The 24254-nt window shown below is 33.3% G+C and overlaps 4 protein-coding genes across 4 annotated transcripts; 3 read left to right on the top strand and 1 right to left on the bottom strand.

The window, feature by feature from the left end:
* The first annotated feature begins 1048 nt into the window (after nucleotides 1–1048).
* Nucleotides 1049–4801, top strand: LOC123893941 (COP1-interactive protein 1-like). The gene is made up of 5 exons (XM_045943781.1): nucleotides 1049–1237; nucleotides 1596–3382; nucleotides 3525–4007; nucleotides 4165–4337; nucleotides 4435–4801. The coding sequence occupies exons 2-5, from the start codon at nucleotides 2683–2685 to the stop codon at nucleotides 4579–4581; spliced, it is 1503 nt and encodes a 500-aa protein (XP_045799737.1). The 5' UTR covers nucleotides 1049–1237; nucleotides 1596–2682; the 3' UTR covers nucleotides 4582–4801.
* A 3109-nt stretch (nucleotides 4802–7910) lies between these two features.
* LOC123893940 (protein unc-45 homolog A) lies at nucleotides 7911–11779 on the top strand. Its single transcript, XM_045943779.1, has 3 exons — nucleotides 7911–8340; nucleotides 10132–10320; nucleotides 10756–11779. Exons 1-3 carry the CDS (start codon nucleotides 8170–8172, stop codon nucleotides 11233–11235), a joined length of 840 nt encoding a protein of 279 aa, XP_045799735.1. The 5' UTR covers nucleotides 7911–8169; the 3' UTR covers nucleotides 11236–11779.
* Nucleotides 11780–15715: 3936 nt separating this feature from the next.
* LOC123896402 (vignain-like) lies at nucleotides 15716–16559 on the bottom strand. Its single transcript, XM_045946793.1, has 3 exons — nucleotides 16424–16559; nucleotides 16007–16249; nucleotides 15716–15858 (listed from the first exon to the last, which is right to left on the bottom strand). Exons 1-3 carry the CDS (start codon nucleotides 16557–16559, stop codon nucleotides 15716–15718), a joined length of 522 nt encoding a protein of 173 aa, XP_045802749.1.
* Nucleotides 16560–20038: 3479 nt separating this feature from the next.
* Nucleotides 20039–20970, top strand: LOC123893939 (protein EPIDERMAL PATTERNING FACTOR 2-like). Its single transcript, XM_045943778.1, has 3 exons — nucleotides 20039–20199; nucleotides 20496–20545; nucleotides 20635–20970. Exons 1-3 carry the CDS (start codon nucleotides 20100–20102, stop codon nucleotides 20833–20835), a joined length of 351 nt encoding a protein of 116 aa, XP_045799734.1. The 5' UTR covers nucleotides 20039–20099; the 3' UTR covers nucleotides 20836–20970.
* Nucleotides 20971–24254: the final 3284 nt, after the last annotated feature.

The raw sequence follows: 24254 nt of genomic DNA, 5'->3' as shown, positions 1-24254 counted from the left end.
AACAAAAAATTCTGGCAACTATTGGAAGAGAATGTCATTTCTTATAGAATAAAGAGAGTGAAGAAAATGGAATAATAAAATGAAGTTAGTTGAGTGAAAAATGAAAGTATGGAGTATGATATTTATAGAATGAGATAGTACAATAAAAATATATTTTAAAAAATAAATTCAAAAACCCACTTTTTCTTCTCTCCGCATGCTGACTGGAAAAAAAACAAAAAAAAATATGCACTGGTCAATGGTGACATTGACTCATTGAGAGTGTTCTCTCCCGCATGCGGACTGGAAAAAAAAACAAAAAAAAAATATGCACTGATCAATGGTGACATTGAGAGTGTCGCTACCATGCTTCATTTGTGACATTGGGAATGTCGCTATCACTTTCCCCCTTCTGCGTTGCGGTTTTTGTCCTCTAGGATATAATTACCAGAAAAAAGTTGGGGAGGAGGATATTACGGAAAGTTTAAAGAGGCATGAGGTATATTTTGGAAAAAAAAATTTATGTGGATAGTGATAGTCAAATTAGTCTATGGTTTTTGTCCACTTTTTCTTAAAATAATTTTTGCCATTTACAATTTAATTAGTCTATGGCTAATTTTTTTTTTACCACATAAATCTTCAAATTTCTGTACTTCACTAAATTTATTTATATGGCTAATTTTTTTTAACCTTTGGATAATCATATGTAATCAGGAAAATAAAATAAAATAAAAATTTGGTTTTTTTGGTAGTTAATATTTTAGTTTTTGTCAAAAAAAAAAATTGGTATAGGGGTGGAGTCCACCGAAACAACTAGTTATTTTTTTTTTAAAAAAAAAAAAACTATTTTTGTTGTTTCAGTGCTATGTAACATGGTACTCTTAAAATGGTGAAGTAGCCGTATCGGATATGTATGAGCACCGGATACTTCATAATACTCGTATCATATACAAAATTAACATAAATCTCTTTCCACTCACAAGCAAGCAAAACGAGATATACAAAAAATATTAAAAAAAATTTAAAAAGTATATTTGTTGTACTCCACCCATATATAGTCCAGTTTCATTTCATTTCAATACTTTGGGAAACTCATCAAGTTTGCGTCACCGCCATTCTTACTTTACTTTCCTTTGTCAGAGAAAATTCAAAAAGCTTTTACAGTTTCCACCCCCCGAACTTCCAATTTTAGCTTTTTGGCGTTAGCTCTCTCTTTCACTATGCTATGCAGCGGAAGGACACAAACATGCACATCCTGGTAAGCACCACAAATGGAAACAAACATTCACATGCTTTTGTGTCTTCATATCTTTGTAATTTTCACGCCTTTTTGTTTTCTCATTCACATTATCACCCCAATATCTCTTCAATTTCTTATGCCTTGTGAAAACCATGGATACAGTGAGTTAGGATCTCTCTAATATTTTGTTTTCACATGCTTATTGTTACACTTTTTGTATTTATATTCTAAAACTAAAATCATAGTAATGTAGAAAATGAAAAAAAAAAAATAGAAAATGTGATTGGAAGTTGAAATGCATGTATTTCTGGAGTAATATATTTGATGGAATTGATTATCTAAAATTTTCTTATTGTAATTTTCTTTTTCTTCCTAGGATTTGAAGTAGGCTTTGTGTCATTCAATAACGGTTGTTTAAGGCTTCTAACATGTCAAACTGTTTATCTGACTCTGAATCTGATTATGATGATGTCCCTGTGAGAGGAAAAAAGTTATTGTCGTCTTTGAATTTGGGAACATGTAGTATTAGTAACTCTGATGGTTCTGTTAAGAAAAGGCTTACTACACTACCAATTAAGAGGCATTTAGATAACACTGATTCCTTTCACACTTCTGTTAAGAAACCAAAGGTGTATGCGACGAAGTTGGTCGATAGACCATATTCCACAAGGATGAAGGAGAATATAAAGATAGAACTTGAAATGGTTGAAAATTTGATCGGGAATTGCAAAAGAATGAGGAATGTGGAAGAGGAGAGATTGCAATCCGTTGAGAGATATGTTGAGGAGTGCTCCCAAAAGATTCTAAAAATGAAAAGGAAAGCTACTCGCCTTAGAATGATTAGTCAATATTACAATAATATGCAGAGCAAAATTGAAGAATGTGTTAAAGATCTCACAGAAAACGAGGCACGTGTCTGTTTAATTGAGGATTTGATTAAAAGACATAAGCATGAGCTTGAGAAAATTAAGATAGAACTCCGCAAAGTCGAGGATAACAAAGACAAAGATGGTGGAAGAAAGAGGAGCTCGAGACTCTTTCGCAATCAAATCGGTGAATGTACTAAGGAAGTTAAGACCAAAGAGGAAGAGCTTGAGGCTTTGAAAATATCTGTTAGGGATAACATAGAAGAACTGCGGACAGACAGGCAAAAGTTACTAAATGTAATGGAAAAGAGGGACAAGAGGAGGGCTGACCGCAATGAACAAATGAAGGAATTTGAATCAACGAAGAAGCAATGTAACCGACGACTAAAGGAGCTTCATTCAAAGGAGAAACACTTTGAAGTACAAGCAAAGGAGTTGGAGTCAAAGCAAGAGGAATTTGAAGGTCGGATGAAGGAGTTTGAATCAAAAGAGAAGAAATTCTAAGGCCAGTTGAAGGAACTTGAATTAAAAGAGCGTGAATTCGAAGACCAAGTAAAGGAACTGGAATCAAAAGAGAAGCATTTTGAAAGTCGGGTGATGTTGGAGCTTGAAGGCCTGGCAAAGGAGTTTAGATCAAAAGAGGAGAAATTTCAAGGCCGAGTAAAGGAGCTGGAATCGAAAAAGAAACATCTTGAAAGGCAAGTGAATGAGCTAAATTCAAGGGACAAGCAACTTGAAGGTTGGATGATGGGAAGAAAGGAGTCTTCTGAAAGACAAGTAAAGGAACTGAGGTCAAAAGAGCAACAGCTTGAAGCTCGAGTAAAAGAATTTGAAATAAAAGAGCACGAATTTAAAGGCCAGTTGAAGGAGCTTGAATCAGATAAGATGCATTTTGAAAGTCAACTGAAGGGGCTCAAATTAAAAGAGGATCAACTTGAAAGTTGGGCGAAGGAGTTTGAATCAAAAGAGGTGAAATTTAATGACCAGGTGAAGGAGTTTCAATCAAAGGAGGAGGAATTTAAAGGCCGGGTGGCAGAGTTTAAATCAAAAGAGAAGGACTTTGAAAGCCAAATAAGAGAATTTGAATCAAAAGAAGAGAAATTCAAAGTCCGAGTGAGAGAGTTTGAGCTAAAGTGGCTCGAACTGCAACTGAATGAGTTGAAGTCAAAAGAGAATCAATTTGAAGGACAAGTGAAGGATCTTGAGTCAATGCAGAATGAATTTGATGGACAACTGAAGGAGCTTGAGTTAAGAGAGAATCAATGTGAAATGTCATTTGAAGAGGTAATTGAATCAGGTAAATGTTCTTCATCATTTAGTTTAACGAGACAATTTCATTTCAACTTGATATTTCAATGATTTTGATGCCTAATTTACTAAAAATATCTTTAACCATGTTAAATATCTGCTGGCTAAATATGAAACTGCATCTTTCACAGATGATCAACCAAGTCCTGCCATTGATGGAAGAAGTTTGCAATTGCTCCCAATGGAGCAGACTGATAAAAATGAGTCGCTTGGCAATGAAATTCGAACCAGACTTCTAGCATCATCAGATCCATCAAAAGTTGTTTTGGATATAATACAGAATCCGAGCATTCCACATTGTAGGAAGGGCAACAATGTTATAATTATTGATGATGGCCACATTGTTATACTCGAACAACTTATGAGAATCTCACCACAAATTAAACCTTGTGTAAGAGAAGAAGCAACAAGGCTAGTACTTAATTTGAAAGCTTACATTGGTGAAAACACTGAAAATTCCGTGGCAGTTCTTGGTTTTCTGCTCCTTCTGTCGATTTATGGATTGGTTCCTTATTTTGATGAAAATGAAGTTTTAAAGCTTTTTGGATTTGTTGCTCAACACAAGATAGCGGTAGAGCTGTTTGGAACTATGGGTTTAGCAGATAAAGTTTCTCGTATGTTATTTTAAAAATGTTTTGTTACTTTTGAATTCTCTTTATATTATGTTATAGTTGATTTATTTTTAAATAGTATGAGATATTGTCTTTTCTACTCCCACTTATTTTGAGATGTTATTCGGCCCATGAAGTGAAATTTTCTTGCACATTGCAGATTTTGTTCAGAATCTTATCCGTAAGAAGCAACACGTTGAAGCTGTTAGATTCATTTGTGCTTATAACATGGCCAACAAGAATCAAGCAGTTGATCTCTTGCGTGAACATGTGCAGAGTGCAAAAGTGATTTCTGAGAGCAATTGCACGAAAACCAACTCCTTTAAAATCAAGGTTCGTTTTTCTCTAATCAAATTTCGTTCTATTTTATGAAACATTCCATCTTCATGCACCTGCTTGTTGGTTATAAATAAGTTGTATGTGAACTCAGGATAAGGCAAGAGACCAAGAAATTGATACTCTAAGAACTGTTCTACAGTGCATTTCGGATAACAACATAGAGTCCGTGGATTTACTTAACCAGATTCAAGGTAGAATTTTTGAGCTAAGTAGACAGAAAAGATATTTCAGTGTCTAAAACCGACATCTGAACGGTAGTTTCTACAGTTTAAATTTTTAGATGATTTTGAGATTTTCTGTCACTTTCCTTAAGATCAAATTAACACTAATTCAGGATGTATTTTGTAAGGTTGTATGACATATTATGTCCGTTGTTGATGTCAATATAACAGTAATTATGTTGAAATGAATTAACAGGATTCTGTCTTATTCAATGAATTAACAGGATTATGTTAATATAGGCTTTTGTTCATATGAATTTAACTTGTTTTTTGTGGGTAGAGTACCTTGTTCTAATTATTTAAATGGAGTCACTTAAAGTTCACATTTTGAACTTTCAGAGTTAAGTTCTCTCACTGATTACTATGATTATTTCATAAAATTCTTTGATGCTCGTTATCACAAACATAAATAAAATACAAATGAGTCTGATAAATTAACCATTTTAATTTATCTTCTTGAGTTCAACCGTCAATGCTAAAAATGTCGGTTCGATAGGATTGCTCAAACTTTTGGTGCAATAATGACCACACAAATAGAAACTATATAATTAGTAATTACCTTTAGCCATTGTTACGGTGTCTTTTAAGCTCTTACGTACTCTATATATAGATGGTTTATATTTTCTAATAGTGGAATGAATCAGAGAACGACACAAATAATAAGATCCGATTCATTCTATGAGTGCTATACATAATTTTAAACCTTTTTTTTTAAATCACACAAAACCTAGAAAACTACTTCCTCCCATACTTTTTATAAGAAATAATTTGGAGAAAAAAAATTGATCCTTTTTATAAAGAATAATCTCTAAATTTTTTTTTTAATCAAGAAAAATTTTATTCCATTAAAAAAAACAGGTATGTACAAGGTGATCACAAGTGATCCAATCAAACAAATGGGACAAGCAAAAACATACAGAGAAGGCTAAACTAGATTAACAATTGAGCAATGTGCTCCCTAAGTTTAGCATTCCTCCAACCTCTATATACTATAAAATTGATAATGTCTTCATCTATGTTTACATCATTCCTATATTTCCATAAGGCATAAATTGTTTCAGCAGCTGCACTCTTCAGGAGTTGTGCTTTCCACCCTTTACCTTTACTATGTCTCGTGATCCATCTCAATTCAACACTCTCATAGGAACATGATCAACGTGCATCCATCTAAGTACTTTTTGCCAAATAAGTTTCAGTTCGGTGCAACAAAAAAAAAGATGATTAATGGTTTCCTCTTGGTTGCAAAAACAACATTGTAAGTTCACAATAAGATCAAATTTAAGCAGCCTATCCTTTGTTGTTAACTTGCTATGATAAGCCAACCAGAAAATGAAAATTACTCTAGGCCGAACCATATTATGATACATAACTGTTTTCCGGTCTACTAAGGGATTGTCCTCCCTCAACAACTTGTAAATTTTCCTAGTGAAAGTCTTCCCCTTCATATTTTCCCACCCTTGACATATGGGATCGATTCCCTTTGTTTTAGAATAGCCTTAAGAATCCAAGAACAGGATTGCTTCACCGGCATAGTCATCAATTGTTCCAGTTTGTTCCCTCTAAATTTATTGTTTATTAATTAAACAATTCCATTTTTACCCTTATTAAATTATACCAAATGTAATGCATTCTAATGTTATGCATTCATTAGAGTGACATAACCAAAGTTTAGTTTTGGAATATACTATAAAATTTTAGAATTTTTAATAAGAAATACTCCCTCCGGTCTTTTTATAAGGAACAATTTGGGAAAAAAATTTGTCATTTTTATAAAAAACTTTAACCAATTTTCAAATGTTTCAAAGGTTTAATTTCACTTATGCCCTTATTTATTATGAGAGAGCATTTAAAAATAAGTAGGTTACTTGGATTAAGAGTAATTAAATAAGGGTATATATGAAATAAATTTAAATTTTTAACAGTATTAAATGAAAATAACAATTTATAATGTGTTTCCTTGGTCTGTGTGATTTTTTCAAAGTGTTCATTATAAAATAGACCGGAGTGAGTATAAGATTTCTTGATCTGTGTGTTTTTTCTAAAGTGTTCCTTATAAAAAGGATTAGAGGGAATAATAAATTATGGGTTTTAATGATGATTTTGAAACATAATGTTCTAAAACTAATAAATTATGGATTTTAATGATGATTTTGAACCCAAAATCTCTCATAGATTTAACTCAAAGTCTCAAAGAGTTGAAAATCTAGTCATTAAACTATTTTTTCAAAAAAAAATTCATTAATCTGAATTTTAAAATTTTTTTTCAAAAAAAATTAAAATTAAAATAGGTTTTCACTCGATAAAATACTCTCTCTGGTCATATATATAAAGAACACATTGAGAAAAATACTCATACTCTCTACGGTCCTATGTATAAATTTATTTATTTTTATTAAAAATTCTAAAATGTTATGTGTTATTCCAAAACTAACACATAACATTGATAATGTGTCTGTGTAATTAATGCATAACATAAATAATCTATTTAATAAAAAATAAATTTAAAAAGTGTTTCTTATAAAAAAAACCAATTTTTTTTCTCCCAAAGTGTTCCTTATAATATATAAGATCGGATGGAGTAATATTTTTTTTTTTTGACAAATGCTAACATGCCCTAAGGGCACATTTTAAGATGCAATTAACGAACTAGCATCCCGCTTAATGTGTTTCAAAAATAGTAATAATAAAGTTTATTAATTTAAAGATATGGTTGACAATATTTATTAATTATTTAAATCAATTACAAAGGGAAAATTGTGATACTTGTCAACTACCATCATATGATTACACACACAGATAAATTATTTTGGTACAAAAGCAATTTTTTTTTTTTTTTGCTCAAATCTTTTTATTAAGTTGAAAACAAAAAATTAATTAATTTTTTTGACTTAAAAGAAATTAAATCATAAGTATTAGAAAATTCCAAAACATATTATCAATTCAAAATTCAAAATGGCACTAACAATAGTTATCTTCATAACATAATACTATAATACTCAGTCTTATTCACCGAAAAAAAAATACTTAAATGATTAATTAAATAAAAAAAATACTTAAATGATTAATTTTTGGCCATATTTTGGATGCATAGAGATATGATGATTTTTATTTTTTTTGACGATAGGATATCCTGATTGTTAACAAAATGAAAAAAATTAGATTATTAAGGATGCATATAACGCCAAGCGTGTGTAATCATGATGATGGTTGGCAAGTATCACAATTTGCCTTTATAATTGATTTAAATAATTAATAAATACTGTGGATCATATTTTTTAATTAATAAACTTAATTATTGTTCCCTCCGTTCCAAATTATTTGATGTTTTAAAAAAATAAAAATAAAAGACATAGGCAAACGCGGGTTCCAATCCAATAATTAACCCACGGAATCACTTCCAAGTCCAACGCCTTCCTCGTCTCATCTCATTCCGTTCCTCTTTCTCTCTAGTCCTTGCTGTTACTAACCAGCTAAGCTATAAATTTCAAATAATCTCAATCAAATCAATCCCATTTTTTCCGTCAAACAAAACACTCCAAAAACAAAAACAAATCCAAATTCTTGTTGTTACTAGAAATTTATGATCGAATTTCAAAATTAATTTAATGGCGTCGAACAAGATCGAACGTGGTCACCAGATGTACCGTGACGGACTCTACAAAGAGGCGTTAGGGTTCTACACTGAAGCAATCGCTATGGCGAAGACCAATCCTCAGAAGATTGCTTTGCATAGTAATCGTGCTGCTTGTTTTCTTAAGCTTCATCATTTCAAGAAGGTTTTTTCACTATTCTCTGTTAATTTTTCATATTGGGGATGAATTAGTTTACTAGGTTGAATATGATTTTATTTTTGTAAAATGAAATTAGTGCGATAATTTTGAATTATATGATTTTCTTAAGTCGAACTATTTGATTAATTCTGCATGTAATGGTTAGACTAAGGTGGTTAATGAACTTTAGTTAATGTCTAGTCGAATCGAATCAATCCTTGCGCTGGACACTGAGTCTTAATGTATACTCCTTCCGTCCCACAATAAATGATCCAATCGAATTGACTGTTTCACTCATATAACGTATAATTTTGACTATTAATATTTTTAATTGTATAATAGTAAAAATTATTAAAATATTTGATATTTTGAAAATGTTCATTGAAACAAATCCAACATATATTTGTTTTTGTTTACTAGTAGAAAAATATGCTCAAAACAAAATATATGAATAGTGAACATGGTCAAACTAAGTCATTCATTTCAAGAACATGTAAGTTTGATAACTTAGTGTAACAATCCTTTCGGACCGAAATCTGGGTTAGTAGACCGCTTTCTCCTAGGAACCCAATGGTTAACACAAAACAAAAAAGTTATTGCTCAACAGGGAGGAACTTTTTTATTTTGTTTAAGGCTTGTTGAAACAATCTAACAGAAATTAATGATTTGGTTTAGCTGGTGAACTTGTTTGCAATTATGTACAAATTATGGGTAGTGAGTGGAAAAGTGCTTAGTTGATATGAAGCAAATTTGTTTTTTTTTTAGCTCTATATAGAGAGTTGGGATCTATTATTTGTAATTGTAACTAGTGCTGACAAACTGGCTACTTTTTTTTATGTTGAATTATCAATGTTATTAGTTTATAGTCTCATTGTTAAGTTGTGCCCTTTTGTTATCCATTTTGAGTGACAATAGTTGGGACTTGGGATTTATTTAGTTCTGTAGATCTGTTATCATAGAAACATAAATTCAGTCTTTTGATCTTCTTATGTACAGTTACACGGCTAGTCCTACCAACCAAGTTTGTTATTCAATGAACCATAGTTAGCATTTACACAACTTACCATAGTGTGCTCAGCCTCACGAGTCACAGTCACTATTATTGAAAGCATAATTGGCTGAATTGCCATGCTTGGTACCATTAAGAAGGTAACAAGTTGATAATGTAGTGGAAAGCCATGAAGAAGGTAACAAGTTTCAATTGTGTGATTGGTTTTGTCACTGTGTGTGCATAACCTATTGTGAACTTGACCACTGCCTCCTCCACCAAATCTACCATGACCTCTAAAGCCATAACCCACACATCTGTTGTCTTGACCTGAAGATCGATTAATGTTGGTTGCAAGAGGGTTGAACATTGGTGGCAGGAAGCGATTTGACATCATCTTACACATCAGTAACAAGATTGAAATTTACAATCTTGGATCCGATTGATGCACATACTCATCTCCAAGAACAAAATGTCTTTTGTTAATGGCACCTTAACTATCCTTAGGAAGAATCATCCTGTTTAACTGTACATATGTTAATACTTCTCACCTTCAAACTGCAAGTTAATACCTGCATACCGTTTCACACTACGTTTGGCTGTACTTTTGAGAACCCTTTTTGAGCTCTAAACCTGTATCTGATCCTGGTCAAGCATATTAAAATGTGAAAAATTTGTTTTGATCTCATACTTTGAAATGATGCCCTTTCTTGTCGGTTTCTCTTCATAGTTGTAAGCTTTATATGAAAGATTTGCAGTCTAATAGTTGTTTTTTTGGATGCAATAAATGATGGTTACTGTCATTTCAGGCAGCAGAAGAATGTACCTCGGTGCTTGAGCTTGATAGCAATCACAGCGGAGCATTGATGTTGCGGGCTCAAACACTGGTGACTTTGAAGGAGTATCATTCAGCACTTTTTGATGTCAACAGACTCTTGGAGTTGAATCCATCATCTGAGGTCTATCAAAATCTTCATGCTCGCCTGAAGACACAGTTGGTAGGGTGTTGTTCCTTCTTTTATTTTTTTCTGTTCAGATGCATGCATTGTACAGGTGGCAACTAGGTTTGAAGGTTCTTAGTGATTAATGAGTAGTTTTTTAGGTATTTTCTTTAATTTCCCATGTCCTTTCTCATTTTGTTGATAGTGGGGACACTCATTAAGTACATGTTAAAATAAATAGTTAAAGCTAAAAGACAAACCAAAGTTATGTTAGTTAAAAAGAACGGAACTTAAGGTGTGTGTGCGCGCACGTGTGTGTAGAAAGACATAGGAGGAGAAATGAAGAGAGGAAAAGTAGAAGTGGGAGAATAAAGAGGGTAGTGAAAAGTGGATGCACTAATCTTTTAAATTTGGCCTAGAATTTCATTCTTGTAATTAATATACTGTCAGCTGGTACTAAGAAATGGTACTTTTTTCCTTGATCAAGGAAAGTCACTTGCTCCAATACCCGAGTCAGAAGAGGAGTTTGAGGAACAGGAAGATGAGAAAGCTGAGGTGATGCAAAAAAGAGAAGAAAAGAAGGAAGAAATGCGACAGGTACACGTGGCAGCTTCTACTGTTAGGACAGTTCAAAAGGGTGAGCTTGGTAAAGGTGTTACTAGCATTGAATGTGCTCCTAAAGAAACAGACCCCAAGTTTTCATCCAAACAGGGAAGAGATAAAAACTATGAGCCTAAAAAGTCAACGACAGAGCATATAGTTCCTAATGATCAAAACAGGGAATCAGCCGAGCAACAATCCAAAGGATGGCAAACAATTCCAAAACCAAAAGGGCATTCAGCCCTCGACTACGCACGATGGGACAGTGTTGACGATGATTCTAGTGAAGATGATAATGACGATGAAGACGATGAATCTTTTCCCCAATACCGTTTTCGTGTGAAAACCGTTGGTGTACGTCCTGTGAAGTGAGAGGATTCTAATTTGGGGTATCTACAAACGGCTGTTTTGAGATCCATATTGAACATAAACAATGACCTCTGATGGGCAAGAATGGACTGGATGAAATAGCTCAATCATGTTATCAACTTGAAGATCCTACCAATCCTAGGGAACCTAGGGAAGTACTTCTACCTGATGATTTGACTGTCGATGTAGATTCCCTCCGAATCTGCCAAGTGCCAACGCTCCGCTGTTTAGTTAGTTTGCATCTTTTGTGAATATTTTTATTTTTAAGTTCAAAGGTTCATATTTCCATATTGGAAGAAAAGTACAGGGAGAGTTTCTTAGATGCATCCTGAGGCTCATATAGGGGTGATCGTGATCAATACCACTGCATCAACGGCGAGCTTATTATTTTTCTTGGTAATATAATGTTTACAAAACTATAAATTTTATTATGAGTTTTTTATTGATGATTATTTATTGTAAAAAGTAAAAACAAAGTAATAAGAATGCAGCTGCTAGAATCCTTTGTTATTCTTTCTTTCAGGAAAAATAAAATCTAGTTTTTCAAGTGGGGCTGTGAGGTATCAACGTGGGATATATCTTCTCATTTTGTGTTTTCTTTAATATGATTCATAGGGAGCCCTAATATGGTCCTCATTTTTTGAGGTCCACCGGTACTCCTCTCAAATTGACCTCCTACAACAGGTTTTACTATTTTATTAGTTGTGGGTCCCACAAAAGCTCAAAAATAAAACGTAAGTTTTTTATTAAGTGGAGAATGGTTGATTATCGTGTTTGTCTTCTTCATTGTTACTGTGTTGTTTGTCAGTGGTGGTGCAGTCTCTTCAATGGTCTTCTTGAAAAATCAAATAATATTGATTTGTTCATCATTGTTTTGGAATCTAAAAAATTACAATATTTCCATTTTTTTTCCTCACTGTTATGCAAATATAAAAATTACAATGATTGGAGAATGAACATGAATAACATAACCCGATTTTTGAATGACCCGTTTTGATTGACTAACATAAAACAAAAACCACATACTCACACCACACCACTTACAACAACCAAGAACACAACACCTACATTAAGGAACAAAATGACGCAGGCAAACAATACTACAGACAATTTGGAAACAAAAACAGCACCAAAAAAACATTACTCCTTAAAAATGGTTGCAATTTTTTCAAAAACTGGTTTTCAAATAGAGAGGGAAGAAGATGATTTTCACTTAGATCTAGATTTAGTTATAAGGGTATAAATGTAATCAACCATTAACACTTAAAAGAAAAAAATCTTATTTTTATTTTTCAAGTTTTATGGGACCCACCAATATTTTTAAACAAACCTGTTATAGAAGGTCATTTTGGGAGGACCATTGGTGGACCCAAAAAATTGGGGACCATATTAGGAGCTCCTCACACGTAAAATAATTTGTTACACTCAAAACTGTATTAACTATATAGAATTTATCGTAATACCGAAATATTTTATAACCTTTAATAACTTTACAAATCTCCACTCACATCACGAATATCGTACTTTTTTCACTTACATCATGAATATCGAGGTGTGCAACAAATATTAAAAAAAACAAAAAATTTAGTTTTGTTGTATTTTTGTTAAAACATTATGTCTAAATAACATTTTCCTTCCTCAATATATGCCCCAAGGAAAAATATAATATTTGGTCTAAAAATCTCCGATATCTCCGATATTTACAAGTAGGGTCCCTCGGTGCAGTTAATACTTCAACCGGGGAGGCAAAGTGGGTTACATAGAAGGTGAACAAAGGTTAAAGAGTTGAATTTCAAATTCTTCCATAAAATATTGCATGGTTGGAAATTTAAAAATAAATGAAGAATTTTTTTGTCAAAGTAGGTTATGTATGTATTAAAATTTAAATTTAATTTCATAATACTTAATATATATTACATTGTCTATATAGAAAATAAAAAATAAAAAATTGAATTATACTCACCACAATAACAAATTGTATATGAAAGTTATTAAGGTGTGTAACTTGAATAAATGTTTAATATTTTTATTCGCTACTAATTAGGAACGATGTGATTGATAATCCATAGATGGATATCATTGTGCCAAAGTCTTCGTACAATAATAACACAACGATTCACGGTTAAGAGATATGTCATCCCCACGTAACACATTTTACTACCGTAATAAATAGATTATATAAAATAAGTATCACGGCAAGATTGAGAAAATGTTATGTTGACTATATTAACACTATTTGCTAATAATAACAGACGTGTTTATCTTATGTCAAAAAAAAAAACAGACGTGTTTATCTTGAATATTGTATATTTCAAATTAAACATTTGCTTGTATATATTTGGTACTAGAAAGCATTTTTGACATATTCTTTTTTTTTTTTTTATACAATGATGTTGAGTCATGGTTGACTCATTAACATGCATGATTTGCTAATCAATATACAATAAATTGATACAGTAAATTTTTATATTCTACGACCATTATCAACTCCAAAACCACTATAGTGAGAATGCAGATGACGGTTATTACCTTTTACATACATTTCTTAGTCGTATTGAATTGTTAATCTCCCATACATATATAGTATTCTTTTCATGTATAAATAATAGAACGTTATGTTCATTATCCTCACACCATTCCAAAGCATATATATGGCTATGAAGATTAATACAATCACAGTTATCTTAATATTATGTGCATTGTACACTTATCCATTTTTATTTTAAATTAGTGTATGCGCGCGCGTGCGGCAGCACTCGCGTGTGCATACGTGCGTCCGTATTAAAATAAATATATTAAATAATTATTATAACTAAATTAAAAATTATTATAACTAAATTTTAAAATAAACTTAAACTTTTATTATATCCTATTGCATACAGAATGGTCTATTTTGGACAGATATAATGTATGATTTTACTATTAACAGAAAATGTCATCATTTTTATCTTTTGATGATTAACATGAAGAGGTTAATTATCAATTTTGATAAATAATGAGCTCAAATATAAAACATGACCACCGTTATGAATCATATGTAATGAATGTTCATTATTGTGTAGGTTTGTCCCCTAATATGTCCTATAAATGACACTCTTATTTCCTTGTACGGATAATCTTGGTCTTTTGCTTCATTTTTCTTCGTATAGTCAAAGTATGAGGATTCTGAAGGGTGTTTCAAAAGGGCGACCGCACAACGCACCAAAATTCTAGGGATACTATTTTTATTTATTTTTAACTTAGTGGGTGTGCGCGCGTGCGGCGTGCACTCACGTGTGCGTGCATGCGTGCGTATTAAAATAAATATATTAAATAATTATTATAACTAAATTTTAAAACAAACTTAAACTTTTGACATATTTTTCACTTAATAACTTTAGTATACCTTAAATAATGGATAGCTTCAGTTCATTATAGGGTAGACACCGTTCAATGCAATTCCACATAAACCCCAACCACCAATCATCTTCATCCTCATATAACCTCCTTCACCCCATTCCTTTCCCCATGAATTTTTAATGATCCAGTATTTAATTCCAGATTGTTCTGTACCGTAACCAACAACAATAACTGAATGCCAATTGTTATTTTTGAATGGGATTTTAATATCACATGGTCCATTAAATATTCTCGTTTTTTATATTGATTCACAGATTTACGATCCATAATTATCGTGGTGAAATTTTTGAAATATGATGTGTGATGAAATTTTACTTTTAAGTTATATATAGAGGTTATGGTTACTTTTATAGTATAGGAAGACGAGAATCACCTTGCCGTTTCGGTCTCATGTACCCCTTCTCACCCCAATTTTCACCATGGGAATTTTTAATCGGCCAATAAGAATTTTCTCCTGTCCCTCCATACCCAATCACTGTAACCGCATGGTTAAATGAAAGGGTTTCTTTTGGGTCAACATGGACCATTCCCGAATATTTCACTTTTGTCAAATGAGTTTAACTCAGCTGGTAGAGACACTGCGTTATAAATGAGGGGGTTGGAGTTCGAACCCTAGTCATCTCACTTATCCAGGGTGAAATTTCTAGTACTAAACTAATTGACAAAAAAAAAATTAATCATCAATAGCAATTGTAATTGTGATCGGTTGTTGTGCCACAACTTCAAGTAGGTTCTGTTCACCGGGTGCTACTCTTACATAACTAGTTATTTTTGGAGCACGTTCTATTTTGCCAATAGACTCACCCTCCTTTTCCTTGTACGGATAATCTTGGTCTTTTGCTTCATTTTTCTTCGTATAGTCAAAGTATGAGGATTCTGAAGGGTGTTTCAGAAGGGCGACCGCACAACGCACCAAAATTCTAGGGATACTATTTTTATTTATTTTTAACTTAGTGTGTGTGCGCGCGTGCGGCGTGCACTCACGTGTGCATGCATGCGTGCGTATTAAAATAAATATATTAAATAATTATTATAACTAAATTTTAAAACAGAGTTAAACTTTTGACATATTTTTCACTTAGCTTCAGTTCATTATAGGGTAGACACCGTTCAATGCAATTCCACATAAACCCCAACCACCAATCATCTTCATCCTCATATAACCTCCTTCACCCCATTCCTTTCCCCATGAATTTTTAATGATCCAGTATTTAATTCCAGATTGTTCTGTACCGTAACCAACAACAGTAACTGAATGCCAATTGTTATTTTTGAATGGGATTTTCAGCCACGTTAACCGCGATCGGTTGATTTGCAACAGCATGTTGAAGGTAATCTTCATTCGAACCTACTAGTCCATAACCGGTTATCTTACCAAATCGGTTTTCCACCCTACGACAAGCTCCCTTCATTGCTACATACCGATAATCGACTTCTCTAGCTAAACCTTGATTTTTTATTATATACCTAAAACCCGAGTCTAACCACCCTATAATACATCCTTGACTTCCTTCGTCGCAATCAACCAACTCTTGTGGTGAAAGTGTCTGCAATACGTCCGTTTTAATTTGATTAATTCCTTCAACAGCTGCGACTGCTGCAAAAGCCCAACAACATCCTACAATATATTATAAATAAAATTAATTAATCACAAAATAAAACACTAATCCTTTTTCATTAATATATTTCAAAAAATGACAAATTTCAATTGCAATGATTTAAAGTATAATTTTATTGATTCCAATGCTCTATAAGAATGTAATTGTTAATATTCTAAAGTTAGAAAAATTACCACAATTGCATTGGTTTCTGACTTCCGTGACAGCTCCCTTCACTCTCCAGTCAATGATTGGTGGAAGATCATCAACACTTCCACTTGTGTTCAATGTAACCAAATTCTTATCGAATAACTGTTCTTTTGAGCTCATAAATTTTGCACCTAAGTGAAGGAACTACCTTTCCAACTGCAAAATTGATTAAAAAAATATTAATACTAATATATTTAGCAGGGAAATTCAAAACAATCTCTCAAATCAACACATATATACCACAACATAACAAAAAAACATCACTAAGGATGTATAATATGAGGCCAAAATAAGTATTCACATCATAAAGACAAGAAAGCCAAAAGAGAATATCCATCTACCTAAACGTACCACATGACTACGTACAAAAGGACACAAACTGAACCACCTCTATTACCTGGGAATCCCTGTGGTTAGATTATTGCACACAAGAACAATCAAAAATAATACTTTAAACTGTGCTGCTAAAGGTATCTACCTTAGTGCATGCAGGAAACAGATTTAGGAGTCATCAAGTACGACCCAGAACCGGAAAGAACCTTAAGGAAGAATCTAAGATAAAGAAAGAAGAGAGAAGCTATGGCCGCCCAACTTAGACGAATAATGGGAGACTACTGCAAGAGATCTGACACTGAGCAGATATCTCTTGGTTTCCGACCTGCCAACCCAGTCAACTTTGACGTCAAGGGTAACGTCCTAGCAGGATTACGGGAGAAACAGTTTGATGGGAGAGCTAATCGAGACCCATGGGACCATCTCACCCAATTCTCCGAGACCTTCCAAATACAAAAGGTGTCTGAAACGACCACTGAAGATCAGAAAAAGCTATCACTGTTCGCTTTTTCCTTGACAAGTACGACAAAAGAATCGCTACAGTGCTTACCTAGTGGAACCATCCAGACGTGGAAGGAGCTGGAAGACAAGTTTCTGGAACGCTTTTTCACCCACAACCAGTTTCAGAAGAGAAAGGTAGACATAATGAACTTCAAGCAGCATGAAAATGAAACGCTAGGAGAAGCCTATGAGCGCTTCAACCTACTTAAAAGAAAGTGTCCTAACCATAGTCTTGATCTAATGGAGTTGATGCAAATCTTCACCGGAGGAATGCGCATACAACACAGGATGCACCTTGACGCCTCATCTGGAGGATCGATCAACGCAAAAACAGCATAAGAAGTGAATGAGCTCATTGAACAAATGTGCCAAAACGAATACAACATGAGCAACGACCGAACCTCTAAACCTGCTGGAATGCTGCAAATAGACAAAGAGGCTGCTTATCAAATGGAGATAGACCTACTAAAAAGGAAGCTGGAAAAGGCCACCCAAGGGGTCGAGGTGAAGAAAGTTCATGAAATGTGTGACTTATGTCAGGAGAATCATCCTAATGGATATTGCATCCCTGAAGGAATCTCTGAAGAAGAGCACGCTAAATTCATGGGACGACCAAGTCCATACTCAAGTTGGAGAGATCAGAATCCTAGGTGGAACCAAAGCTCTGCTCAAACACAACGGGCCCAATAGCCACGAAAACCATCACCTTTTGAGGAGGCATTCAACCAATTTGTCAAGATAAGCCAGACAAATTTCGAGAATATGCAATCAACTACAGTCAATCAAGGAGCCTCAATCAAGAATCTGGAGACTCAGATAGGGCAGTTAACCAATCTAATCACGAACTTCTCGAAAGACTATGCTGGAAATACAGTTGATAATACTACAATGGAAGTATGTAAGGCTATTGGAGAAAGAGTTGAAAAGACAAAAGACAAGCGGGAGAAGGATGAAGATGAGCTAAGACACTTTCAGAAATGGTTCAAACAACTAGGGATGACTCTGGAGGAAGCATATGACGAGTTTATGGATGAACTAGAAGAATACCATAAAGAAACTCAAGCTGAAAACCGGAATATAGAAAGAAAACCCCCCTAAGCAACGGGACCCTGGAACATTTACTATCCCCTTCTGTCTGGGAAAGGTACAAGGAAGAGCCCTTTGTGACATAGGCTCTAGCATCATTCTGATGCCGCTAAAGTTCGTAAAGAAATTGGAGATTGGGAAGCTCGATACAAACTATAAAAAAAAAATCGTGCTAGAAGATTAGTCAGTTCTACGCCCGAGTGGATTTATGAAGATGTCCTGGTGAAAGTCAAAAACCTACTCTTCCCAATTGACTTTCATTATCGTTGATATAGAAGAGGATGTTGATGTTCCAATCATTTTCGGGAGACCCTTTCTGGCGACCAGCCGTGCTATTATCGACATGGAGAAAGAAGTGCTAAAGCTAAGAATGAGAAATGAAGAACAATTGATTTACATTCAAGGTAAGAATGACTGGTGCTGCAGGATAGATGCTAGGGAACCCAAAACCCCGGGATGGAAAATGAAGATGACAATGGAAGAGCTGGAAGCGGGACTTACAAACTTAGAACTGAAAAAGAAACCACATCCAGTAATTGATATCGCTAATGTGAAGAACGAAGACCTTTGGGTCAGAAGATGGGGACGGTTCTGCAAAGTAGCGGTAAGATCCACTCCTGGAGTGAATGAGATCAAGATAAAGAAACCTGAAAGATGCAATGTTATAAGATTCTAAAAGGTAATCGATTACTCAAAACAACCTGCGGAGGTGAAATGGATCAACATCCCTAGAAAACCAAAGGTCGAGGTAAGTGAGAAAAAGTGTTCTGTGAAAGGAGACATACCTAGCAAACATGATATATGTTATGCCTTTTACAAACATGAAAGGTCTAACATTTAAATTTAATCTAAAGTATTTTTACTAATTATTTATTATTATTATGTTTAGGTAAGAAGTTTCGAACCCATAAATAAAGGGATAGGTTAAACAGTGTCTTCGAGACACTAGTTAAGCATACTAATATGTTTTATCTTGAAATTTATGCACTTAATACATTAAAAACATAAAAATTAAAATCATCTTTCTAACATTAATTTAATCTTTAATATTTGACATACCTTATTTGTTTAAGAAATCTAATACCTTCACCTCTTGAAGAACATCACTCAATTTGAATAATTACATCCCGAGATATGGCCCCCCTACACATATGTTGCTATATATTTTTCCTCCACAGTCTGATCAATAATTAAAATTTCGAAACTTGTTGAATTAAATACACATTAAATATTCATATATATGAGAAGGATGATTTGTCAGTCATATTCACTTGTGAAGCATGTTTCAATTAATATATAGTATCACCATTCAAACAATATTTTCCCGGTCCTCCACTTCAAATTTCCCTTTCATTTGATAAGCTAAACCCAACATTCCATATTGTATACTATATCAAAACAAATTGAAATTATTATATATCCAAATTTAGATGCTCTCTTCATTTATAGTTTATGACATACCATACTGATTTTTTATTTTTGTTTCATATTTCATATTTATTTCTATAGTACAAACCAAAACTTGTGAAGTAGTAGTATTTAATAGAATATCGTGGATCATGTGAAATGTGGCAGATATGGATCTTGTTGGACATTTAATAAGAACCCTTTGAATCTTCTTGCTTATATAATAATAATCTTACATGGTCACTCTTCATATAGTATACCCCCCAACATTTTCTAGCTAGTCTACATTTTCTCTACTTAGGAAAAATTGATTTTAAGCTACACTTAAAAAATATGAGCACATACTCACTTGGAGCCCACAAATCATTTTTATTTGTGATTTTCTTCACCGTATTGTCTATTGGTTGGAGCCTTAGGGTGATCCCAATTCATGGTAAGTGACATGTATTATAATTTACATAAATTTGAAAGTAGTATAGTAATACATGATGTTACATTGTTTTTGTCATAGTGACCTCAAGCATAAGTGTGCTAGTATCATGTAAAGCTTAAAAAAATTGAGGGCAAAAGATATAATATATGTCTATGTTATTGACTTGGGTTGACACAGGCACGATAGCACTAACACTTCTAATTGAAAGTGTCTGGCACTTGTCAGTGTTATCGTCTTGGTTAATAAAGTATTATTGACCGAGTATTTGACATTTCTTTTTTATTCTCATTTTTTAGGTAAGCTGATGGGTTTGCAAGATGAGAAAGCGTCAATTAGAGACAAAAAGGTATGAAACAATTAGTTTCAACATTGTATATTGTAGCTCACTTCACTTGTGTCAAGGAAGTAATTTTTTACATGTTTGTGATTTTGTAGGACGAAGCAAGACAAGACAATGCTGGAATGGAACTCTACCCAACCGGTTCGACCATACCGGATTGTTCCCATGCATGTGGACCATGTTCACCCTGCAAGAGGGTCATGGTGGGTTTTAGCAAGTGCTCGATGGCAGAGTCTTGCCCTATCGTTTACCGATGCATTTGTAAAGGCAAATACTACCATGTTCCCTCTAATTGATCGATGATTATCGTAGTTTATCATTTTTGTTAGAAGTTTAGGATCATTGTTGTAATTCTGAAGGTGATGATTGGAGCTGGTTAGATTGGTTAGGCATTGTTAGAAAGAAGAAAAAATTAAGTGGAAAAATTCATAACATGACTCTATCTTTTGTTGTTTGCTAGTCTGTCTTGACTTGACCCTCTCATTAAACATCTCAAAAATGAACATGATTGAACAAATAATTCTTACACGAACATGAACACAATTAATTTAAGTGTCTCACATTGGATAGTAATATGGTAACAATTTTGGTGATAAGTGTGAACCAGGATTCCGGCTGTCCAAAAAGTACACGGTTTCTTACAATAATATATCTCAACCATCTATTTATAGTCAGACGTCTCATATTATATTTTTAAAAAGTCAGTACTAAATGATCTCTACCTTTGATTCTAAATCGGACGGCTGAAAATCATTACAGCGGCATGCAGTAAATGCGTGCAATCCTTTTCTGATGAGTGTTGAATAGTTATCACCTTACAAATTAATTTGTCGGGTTTAATTAAACTTAATTGAAATTACCAATATAGTATGACACAAGTCGTAGATACTTGGGCCCCTTAAGTACGTATTTGGTCCTCGGTTCTATATATCCTTGGCCGGTGCGTATGAAAAAATATTTGTCCAGAGAGGTCAACCTCTTAAGGGTGACTTACTGGTTTGAAAAGAGGTATACATATAAGTCTAGGAATTGAACTTACCTACATTGTGTAAGATTGAGACAGAAAATCTTCACAGGTTTATTTTGATTAGGTCCATATGGATCTTTTCTAGGTACCTCACAGTAGTGACAGAGATTAGCTTTTAAAAATAGAACCAGCTTCTAAACCTTGAGAAGATGGAAACAATACAAAACATGATAATGATATTTAAAATTAAAATCAATTTAATAACAAGAAATGAATAATTTAACATTGGATAAAAGGTAAAAAATACACTTAATAGACGACAATATTGTGTAATGTGAAGTGATATGCTGATGGAATCAGAACAACTCAATTGTTCATTTGAACTGGCAGCATGACCAACTAGAAAAATTATCAAAAATTCCTAATATTAGGAATGGGAAATTCTAATATGGGCACAAACCCAAATAATTTTAGGAATTAGGATAAATATAATTATAGGAATGCTGTAATTTTGTTAGGTTTACAAATGCTCAGTTCCATTTTCATTCAAACCAATGTAGCTTCTATACCTCTTCGTTACTAATTTTCCGTGAATTATTCACAAACTTAGATAAAATGGTTCTCTGATCACTTTAGCGAATTACTCCCTCTCCGTAATGAAATATAAGCAAAAAGAAATTAAAAAATCAAATGTATTTTGTCCTAATGAAGAAAGGTTTTATTAAAGAGTTTAATTGTTGTGCACCGTTGGTGTAAATTATTTTTACACATACATCCAATGACGCATTGCCACGTCATATAATGAATGTGACACATCATGTGTTTTTAATGACCATACATGATGTGTCAGTTTTTTATTGGACGCATGTGCAAAATAACTTTACACCGACGGTGCATATAAATTAAATTCTTTATTAAAATGAACATATTTCTAGAGTATGTTAAAAATAAATTTACCAAAGGAGAATTATTGGGAAGTGTTGAGTTTGTAAGGCAATAAAAAAAAATTTGATAAAAGCATTCTAACAAATATGGTACTTTCTCATTTATCTTTGAGGATATGGAAAATTAAAGAGGCAGAGGGAATGCTAGTGATAAGGGTCACATGAAAGCATAAAAGATATATACTTTCTCTAACTTTCTTAGATGCTAAGCAATTTGGTCAAATTTAACAAATTTGGTTCTAAATCAGCTTATGCATGAACTAAATTAAACTAACTACAAGTGAAAAGCTCTTTATACAAAACTAAAGATAAAAATGTTCAACTAGAAAAATAAACAAAAGTCCTAACATTAGGAATTAGGATAAATAGAATTTTAGACATAAAAGTTATGCATTATAGAAATGCTGTAATTTTGGTAGGTTTGGAAATGCTTAATTCCATTCTCATTCAAACCAGAGTTGGTTCTACCTTACTGGTACGTAATTTTTCATGAGTTATCCAGAAACATGACAAACTAATTCACAAAAGTACCGCGAATTGGTACCAATTCGCGGTTCTCTAATGACTATAGCGGATTATGTGACTATGGTTTCAAAAGAGTCAGAACCAAATCTCCAACCCTTCTTCAGTAAGAAAAGAAACACATTTCAGTAAACCCTCCAACCCATCGAAAACAAATAAATCTCAAGAAGAACCCAAAATGAACAAGGGATGAATTGAGTCCAGAATAAGATCGATGAAACAATTCTAACAAATACCAAACTTTCTCATTTGTCTTGGCATTGGCGAATTAAAGAGACCTAACCTATGGTATGCATGTGATGGGGATCAAACTTTTGTCTACTATCTCATTCTATAAATATCACATCTCACACATTCATTTTTCACTCAACTAACTTCATCTTATTCACTTTATTATCTTATATGGACGAGGACATCCGAGGAATGCAGGTCCTCCACCTTGTGGCATCGGAGGCCATCGTAGACATTAGGAATTTTAGTGTTTTGTTTGTAATTAATTATTTATTTATATAATCGTCTTGTAATAAATTTTTTTCCATCAAATAAAAAAAAACAATTTATTTATTCATCGAATATTTGTTCATCAAATAAATAAAATCAAATAAAAAAATAATAAAAAAAATTTCAAACAAAACTATTTTCTTTCTCTCCCTCCCATGCATTCAAACCAATTTAATCTCCCATGCATGCAACTCACACGCGCACCAGACAGGAAAAAACAACAAGGGGGATGGCGTCATTCTGAATGGTGCTATGCTGTGTGGATGGCGCCATTTCAAATGGCCACATGTGCATAAAAGCAGTCAATGAAGCAGAAAAGACAGCAGGTGCAGAGGAGACAGAAAAAGCAAAAAATCAGTCAATGGCGCCATTCAGAATGACGCTATCACATGGCAATGGCGCCATTTCAAATGGTGCTACCCAGTTGGTCTTCTGTCAGAAGAGTATTACGGGAAAAAAAATTGAGAGGAGGGTATTACGGGAAATAAGAGGGGGAGAGGGGTATATTTTGGGAAAAAAATCAACTTTTTAGAATTGAACTTTTTAATAAAGTTTGAGAACCAAACTGTGTTTACAAAAACAGTTTATTAACTGAACCATTGTTATAAAAACTGAAACCAAACTGTAACCGAACCATGAATTGTTTCTTGGTACTTGGTTTACTCCCAAATCAAATAAAATCACCAAAATCTAAAATTAAAAATTAAATCTAAAATCAGAAACAATTTCAAATCATTGAATCCTTATCCATTATCTTCAACACATTTATCTTTATTTTCAA

Source organism: Trifolium pratense, linkage group LG7 (genome assembly GCF_020283565.1).
Source record: "Trifolium pratense cultivar HEN17-A07 linkage group LG7, ARS_RC_1.1, whole genome shotgun sequence".
Lineage (NCBI taxonomy): Eukaryota > Viridiplantae > Streptophyta > Magnoliopsida > Fabales > Fabaceae > Trifolium > Trifolium pratense.
Note: the sequence above shows the minus strand (reverse complement) of the source record. Positions and strands in the feature narration are given on the sequence as shown.